An 8,600-nucleotide genomic window follows, 5' to 3' on the forward strand; every position below is an offset into this window, starting at 1 on the left:
ACAGATATCTGAATATAGCTGTTTTACACAGAGATGTGCAGATGATCTCTGAAAATATTACACTACTAGTGAAATGTGTTGAAGATAGCAATGGGATAAACTCCTTGAAAGTAGTACATTAAAAATATTGTTTCAGACATCTGAATAAAAATTGTTGTCCACCACAGAATTTAAAGACAGGTATTTGAATTAATACCGAGTTTTATGTAGGAGGACAGCAAAATCATATCTTTCCACACTGTACAACCAACTGACCTTTTCCCCGCAGAAAAGGCAGTCTACCATAATCATTCCATCCCCAAGTTGATTTGATCAGGAATTCTCATCCTTTACTATCACATTATCGCCATGACAATGAAGTGAGATAAGGAACAGAGCAAGGTTCCTTCCTGTGGAAGAATCCTTTCCAAGTACAGCTAGTTATTACTGTTGTATTTAGTCCAGGCAACTTAGTTGTTGCAATGTTACTAGGTAACATTCTGCAGTAGGAATGCCAAATCTTATTCTTACCCAGAAGTCTCATTCCTACACCTACATTGCCTTACCAATAAAACAGACAAGGTGTTAGAATGCATCGCTGAAAACTTGAATGATACTCAGGGTCTGTTGCAAAAGTAATGTATTAATATATCAGCCCATAACTGCTATGATAATGCCCATCAATGGTAAAAAGGAGAGAGTCTCTCTCCATAGTTTTTATTTCATATAAATCTATCTACAACTGGAAGAACAACTGCTTAGATGCAACCAGTGAGAAAACAGAACAAAACAAAAAACAGGAGTTACCTTAGAGATTTGCAGATACTGACGTGAGAGAATACCTCTGTTTAGCATTTATACCAACTTGACACCCAGCCAATGTTCCATCTCTCCCCTCTCCATTTTTTTTTAAGCTTAGTGCAGTACATTTATACACCAAAGGCAAACAAGAGGCCTTTAATCCGAAGGCTACATCTGGGGAAGATATTCTCTATGTTGAAAATGATAGCTAGATAATATTGTTGCTTTTGCATGTTTTTTCTATATGAAGCTCAAATAGCAACTAAATTACATATCAAGAAGTCTCACTAAGTAGGCCATAATGCCTCAGGAAAAGGTCTGGTGTGCCATAATTAAGGTTATGGTTCTGTCACAGGTATTTTTAGTAAAAGTCAGGGACAGGTGGTGGGCAATAAACAAAAATTCATGGAAGCCAGTGATCTGTCCCTGACTTTTACTAAAAATACCCTGGGAGGGACAAACGGAGCACTGCCAGGTCTTGCAGCTGCTCCAGCCCCACAACTGCTGCTGTGGCAGAAGCTGACCACTGCTGTTCCAGCCCCAGAGGAGCTGACCCAGCCCTGGCCAGCTGCTTCAGCAGCCCCCACCTCCAGCCACTGCTACAGCGGTCCAGAGCTGGCCACTGGTCAGCTCTTCCAGTGGCTGCTGCTCCTCCAGCCCCGGGGCTGACAGCTGCTCCAGCCCTGCTGCAGACGAAGTCCCAGAGGTCCTGGGGAAAAAAAAAATCATGGAATCCATGACCTCCATGACAGAATCGTATCCTTAGTCATAATCGATGGATAGTTGATTTAACTCCAATAGGATGCTTTTTATTTCTTCCATGGCAGTCGCAAGGGGGCAATAGTTTCACCTTACATTCATTAAAAGCCAGGCTTCAAAATCCATCACCTGCTAGATGTCAGCAGAGACTTATTCAAAATCATTGCTCAGATTATAGGCAAAGGAACAGACTGATTCAAACAGAATTTAGTGTTTTTAAGCTAAACTCTAGAGCAAGTTTCAGGACTACTTGGGGGGGAAATTACTGGAGATACAATTCTTTAACAGAGTTCTCACCCACTGATTTATCCTGAGGTAATTTCTTAGAGAAAAAAGCTACCACAAAGGTTTCAAACTGAATTACGTCACTGCAGTCTATACAGTGCAGTACAGATGAGATTCTTCTTTTCAATAGGGGGTTAGTTGAAGATTATACTGAAGAAATATTGCCTTGAGAAATAGGCTACGCTAGTCTCAGTCCCTTCCCATTCAGACATTCATAAAACATAAGCCTGACTTCACAGTAACTATAGACAAGATCCTATCAGAAGCACACAAAAGTAACTTGGAGGTTCATTATATTAAAGGACTTTTGCTGTTATACCAGCTTTCCCGGTCTTCTCTGTACTCTATAGAAGTAAAAATCCCAGGGAACATTGTGTACTCCTTTTATAAGACTCACATCCGTCCTGGATGATTTGATTCATACAAGCGGTTGATTCTTACAAATGGAATATTTTAGGTATAGGAATGATTTTGTCCCAGTGGTTTCGATCACTATATGCAGGTGATTCTTATAAATGGAGTGCACTAAATTTGTATTCAGTCAAATAGTAATTCAAAACATGCACAGATAGTAATGCAAGTGTCAATCTGATCCTTTTTATGATGTGATGTTGAACCAAATTAGGCAACTATTTGCACTCAAGAACTGTACAATGCATGTCAGCAAATGCAGGAAATAGAAAGGCAAAATTCAAGAAACTCCTCAAAATAAGCCCTCAAAATAACTGAGCCTTGAGTGCATGCTGCAGGGCTCAAACGTCACATTAATGACTTCTTTACAACCAAATATTGTAGAAGTTAATTTGGATGTATTTGAAGAATAAACTAGTGCATCTTAAGCCTACATCTGTGGTGCAACCCGCTGTCCATTCTTTGAAAATGCACTTAGTCATGAAGTGCCTGCCAAACTCAAATACAGCATTGATACTGAACTATTTCTACAGTCAAACAATTTGATTTGAACAGATTGCTTGTGTTGTACCATTTTAGCTCGGACACCTACCTGTGCGCTATGTAACATCAAAAATGGCAGCAATCTAAGAGTCAAAGATAAAGCACCATTACTAAACTGCTCGCCTAGATGCTAAACTGATGATGCAACAACAGTGGACCTACTCGGACAAAGTTAGGAACTGCAATTCCTCAACCTTTGCTATGAAAGAGCTGTCCTTGCATCTGAAGTTAAACGCAGTTACATGTTTGACTACCCTGTGAGATAGGAAAGCACAATTATTAAGCTGCCAGATCTCACTCCTGTCATGAGGTCATTTTTTGGAGCTCAGCCAAACAAAATTCCTGCCAAGAGCCTGTTCTGTCCAATGAAGATATCTATGCTGACCATTGCTGCAGATTCCTTCCCAAAAAATGCAGGAAACCATTTTTAAAAAAAAATATCAAAATTGTCCACATTTACAGCAAATTGAATTACTTCAATAATCAATACAAGTCATAATCACTCTAGATTTGTGTTGAAATAAGATTTCCTTTTTTCTTTTTTTTTTTAAGTCTGATAGATTATAAATACTTGTATATTCATGGCACACTGTGTTAATTTATCAGCACTATGAATATTGTAAGTAAAATCATATATATTTAAAACTAGTTTAGAAATTGATATCTAATGATTATTGTAAATGCTGTGGAATAATGTTAGTTTTAAAACAGTAGTAATTTTTTTTTAAATAAACCTGCTCAATTTTATTTTCTTCTGATGGCATTCACAGGGTGCAGCTAGCTACTATTGGTATCTGGACATACAGAAAAGAATATAAGCAACAAATGATATATCGAAGATGTGTATAGTGCAGGAGATAGGCAACCTGCGGCACATGAGCTGATTTTCACTGGCACTCACACTGCCTGGGTCCTGGCCACCGGTCCGGGGGCTCTGCATTTTAATTTAATTTTAAATGAAGCTACTTAAACATTTTAAAAACCTTATTTATTTTACATATAACAATAGTTTAGTTATATATTATAGACTTGTAGAAAGAGACCTAAAAACATTAAAATGTATTGCTGGCACACGAAACCTTAAATTAGAGTGAATAAATGAAGACTCGGCACACCACTTCTGAAAGGTTGCAGACCTCGGTATAGTGTATTTAATTTTAACAAATATTACAATGCCTCTGATAATTTGGGATTATTATTTCATAACAATATCTAGATAGGACTGTGGTTACAACATAACTTTTCAAATGGGGCTAATGTTACCAAGAAGTCTATTGTGTATTTTGTATTATTTAGCACCGTTGGTGTTGATTTTTAGTTACAGAATTTTACTCGCGCTCTAATCACAATAGTTTATGTAAAATAAAACCACATGCCTTAAAATTTATCTATTTTCCCACAAAGATTGAAGTAATCCTTTTTCAAGCTTCTTGCAAAGACAAAAACAGGTGAAAAGGAGGTGAGTATTCTTGAATATTATCAATTACACCTATAGTCAAGGGCACCATGCTCTAAATATGCACATACTGTTCAGTTACCTACAGGTAGGCACTTCAAGGACAAAAGTGTAGTATACTGTCCTTTAAATTGCCATTTGCATGTTCTCATTATTACTTAGAATATTTCCATCACTATCAAGCATTTTAATGTTCTACTGCCCAGCTATACAAGAATGAACATATTTAGACTATTAACCTACCTGGAGTGTTTCAACTGTACAGACAACATTTGGACTTCAGTCTGTATCCAAATTGATCAATTACCCTAAATCCATATACAACAGAGCACATATGGTTTAACTACTTAATCTGGTTAAGTGCAATCACTCTTTTATTATTTCATGTGTGATAGGGCATGGCCAGAAGGCTACAGTAAAGTACTGGGGAACAGGTATGTTAGCCCCAGGCTAAACAAATCCCTGGTACCATGGTAACCAAATGGCAGTTGCTCCAGGTTAATCAAGGCACCTGGGGTGAATTAAGATCTTTCTAGAAGGCAGTGGAGATAGCTACATTGATTAGAACACCTGCAGACAATCAAGGCAGGCTAATCAGGGCACCTGGGTTTAAAAAGGAGCTCACTCCAGTCAGGCAGGGAGGAGCCAGAGGAGAGGAAGTGCGTGTGAGGAGCTAGGAACAAGAGGTGCAAGGAGCTGAGACTGAGAGGGTGTGCTACTGGAGGATGGAGGAATTATCAGACAATCAAACATTATCAGACACCAGGAGGAAGGTCCTGTGGTGAGGATAAAGAAGGTGTTTGGAGAAGGCCATGGGGAAGTAGCCCAGGGAGTTGTAGCTGTAATGCAGCTGTTACAGGAGGCACTACAGACAGCTGCAATCCACAGGGCCCTGGGCTGGAACCTGGAGTAGAGGGAGGGCCCAGGCTCTCCCCAAACCTCCCAACTCCTGATCAGACACAGGAGTTGACCCAGACTGTGGGTTCCACCAGAGGGGAAGATCACTGAGGTGAACAAATCTGCCAATAAGTGCAGGACCTACCAAGGTAGGGGAGGAACTTTGTCACACATGGTACATTTGTTCAGTTGGATAGTTTAAGACTCATCTTATTTTGCATGAAGGCCCCTGAGGAACTTCAAGCATGTAGGAGTAATGTTGTACAGTTGAATACAGTGCAAGGCAATCTAAAGATTTAATATATCAAATAAATCAGTTTCAATTAATTTTATATTAACAAGGCTTAACATAAAGAATGAAAAACTGTTAGAACTCAACAGTTTTTATTTGAGTTCAATAGGTAGCTTATTTTTACTGTTTGTAGCTACAACAGAGTCTGTTTCCCTTAATCAGTTGTGGTTCAGGTACAGTACATTAAAATTGCAGACTTGCTGAGACTTGAACAGTGAGATTGATGGCTTATGGTCAACTGCCAAGTAGTGGAAACTTTTATTCCAAATTCATGGATTTTTCAGGGCTATGTATCTTCTATAATGAGGAGGGAAGCAACTGTAATAAACTCCTACATGGGATGAGGCAGGGCTTTATGCTTGCTACACAATGGCTCTCTTTACAAGTACCCCTTCATCCACAATTGTGCTTTTCACCCAGGAAGGAGAATGTGTCACTGGAGTTCATGCTCAGCAGGGACCACCATTCCACCTCAAGTCATAGGAATATACAGTTCTAAAGACAAGTAACTGGATGGATTGAATTATGCTAAACAAAAGCAGGCTGCCTTCTCCAACCTTACTGACTAGCTATTGTTTATAGAGTGACTCCACATATGGGGTGATGACCTGAACGTGATGAGCAGGAGACTGAGTCCCGATTTCCGCTCAGTCTATGGCAGTACAGGACAGGGAGAGTGGCTTCAGACTCCACCTCCTCCAGTGGTGTTGTTTTCCCTCCACCTTCATTTTTCATGCAAGAGAAGAATCCAGTTTATTGCCCCCACTCAACCTTTCAGCCAGTTAGGCCAGCAGCTGTTAGCGTAGAATCAGCCCCTCCTCCTCTATCCTTATTGAAAAACAAAAGCCACTTTTGGCTCAGTGGGGAGGGGTGAGCAACAGACACCCCAAACCAGAAGAGGAAAGAGCAGCACACAAAAAGGGATCCAAGAAGGGTGATATTAGGAGATAAGAGAATTATATAACTATAATCTCCACATTAAAAGTAAGCAGTTAAAATTTGAGAACAATCAGTTGAATGTTTATTCTGTCCATTTTTTATATATAATATATACTATTGTTACAATTAACACCTAAGATTACAGCATTTTAAAAGGTAAGTAAAAATCTTTGTTTTTTCTGTGTTTGACAGTGTTTTGTGTCATGTCAGTTGTATAGTTTCACCTTACCTCTGGATAGTCAATTTCCCCAGTTGTTAATGTCAACCTTTCAGAATACAGTGGCGAAAACACATTTTGTCATAGAAAGTGTAATTTTAAAGCAACAGAAGTTAGAGGGTTCAACAGCAGTTGTAGATGAAACCATTCAATTCATTTAAAACAAAGTTAGATTTAAGTGAATAAAAGTGAGCCTTTGATTATCCATAACGATATGAAAACAGAAAAAAAAATTCCCTAAATTTCAATCCCGTATTTGAAAGTATAGGTATCTGGGGTATAAAAAATCAAACAGGTGATCAGGACCCTTATGAAAGATTTCAGTTGTTTTTTTTTTATATAAAGCTATTTAACTTTCATGAGACTGAGTACCATAAAGGAGAATGATAAACTTAATGCTTCTTGAATTGCTGAAAAGGTCTGGAAGAAGCCAGAGATAAGAAAATTGTTGCAAGAGCATTGGGGAAGGATTCTAATGTTTATCAAGACAATTGCCACTTGAAGTACCCCTTCAGGCTTGCATTGTACATAAAGAAAAAGATGAAGAGGGGAGAAAAGATCCATCTAAACATACATCTGAAGTACAAAACCTCACAAAGCTAAAAAGGTTGAGTGCATAGCATTATAAAACACTTTTAGAATTTCTGTAATTGGTGACAAGGTTTTTCCTTCCTACAGACCCAAGACAGCAACAAGATCTCTCACCCATACATTCTCTACCCCTTGGTCAAACTCCTTATAATCCTCTATCTGAATATGATGAAAGCATGCACCCACCTGGCCAGAAGAGGCATGCATGATATTCCAAAATTGCAGCCACAAGCCATCATGTTCTTAAGTCTGTTGCTTCGAGGAAGGAGAGAAGGACCAGACTCACCTTTTAATACAGGCTTGGTACAAGCTGTTTGGAAAATCCTAACACGGGCGAGGGAGTAGATGAAATCCACTCTTGCACGTGAAACAGAAGCCCCAGCGTTAGTATTAGGTGACATTAACATCATGCTGGGGAGACGGAGAAATTCTTCAAGGCAGAGAATTTGTTTCACAGTGATCGAGAAGGGAGCATGCTAAGCAGCAGGACTTTCTCCCCAATGCCCAGCTACCCCTACCTGTCTCCAAGACACCCTCCATCAGCCCTGAAGAGCAGTTGCAAAAACGCCGGCTATCTAAGGAGTGCAGACACTTGCCCTGTACTTCCCCTGTCCACTCGCATACCCCGCAAAGCCACCCAGGTGCTCACACTCCTAGTACCTCCAAGATCCAGAGTCACCTCATTGTTCCCCAGTGCCCGTGACTCACCTGCTGGCGGCGGTCCGTGGGTTCGGCGAGGTGCTGCAGGCGGGCCGAGCCAGAGGAGCTCTGGGCGGCCGCGGTACCCCCGTGACGGGGAGAAGGCGTGGGATCGGGGTCCCGCTCCCGGCGGAGCTCGGAACGCAGCTCCAGGTAGCAGCCCAGGGTAAGGAGGTGCAGCGCAAGCGAGAGCGCGAAGAAGCCCAGGAAGAGGCGCCAGCTGCCTCCGCCGCTGCCCCGGCGGCCACAGGCGCAGCCACCTCCGTCAGACCGGGGCGCCGCCTGCTCCCTACGCTCGGAGCTCATGGTCAGTACCACCGCAGGCGATTCCTGCGAGGAAAAGGAGGATCGGCTACTGCTCCATCCTCGCCCGAGGAACCCCAAGCCGGAGCCGCAGCCAGGCTGTGCGGCCAGAAGAGCCGCATGAAGCACCCGGCCAGGGGGAGGAGCCCGCAGGGGAGGAGCCGCCACGGCCTCCGACACGCCTGGCTCCTTGTCCAGGCAAGGCCTGGAGGCGGGGCAGCTGGGGAACTCCGCCTTACCTCGCCTGGCCTCTCTTTAACTCTTGCCTGGCGGTTGGGCTCTGGTGGGTGAGGGCTTGGCTACGCTGGCACTTTACAGCGCTGCAACTTTCTCGCTCAGGGCTTGTCTACATCAGAAAGTTGCAGCGCTGGTGAGGGAGTTACAGCGCTGCAACTTTGAAGGTGTACACATCTGCAGGGCATCACCAG

The 8,600-nt window shown here is 41.9% G+C and overlaps 1 protein-coding gene across 1 annotated transcript in view; it reads right to left on the bottom strand.

Annotated features, from left to right (window-relative positions):
- EDA (ectodysplasin A) overlaps positions 1–8,336 on the bottom strand; it is a 181,570-nt gene extending 173,234 nt beyond the window's left edge. The window contains exon 1 of the mRNA XM_030576225.1: positions 7,879–8,336. Within this exon, the coding sequence (XP_030432085.1) occupies positions 7,879–8,175 (297 nt within the window). The 5' untranslated portion in view covers positions 8,176–8,336. The remainder of the gene's footprint in view (positions 1–7,878) is intronic.
- Positions 8,337–8,600: the final 264 nt, after the last annotated feature.

The sequence above is a fragment of the Gopherus evgoodei genome, chromosome 9, assembly GCF_007399415.2.
Source record: "Gopherus evgoodei ecotype Sinaloan lineage chromosome 9, rGopEvg1_v1.p, whole genome shotgun sequence".
Taxonomy (NCBI): Eukaryota; Metazoa; Chordata; order Testudines; family Testudinidae; genus Gopherus; species Gopherus evgoodei.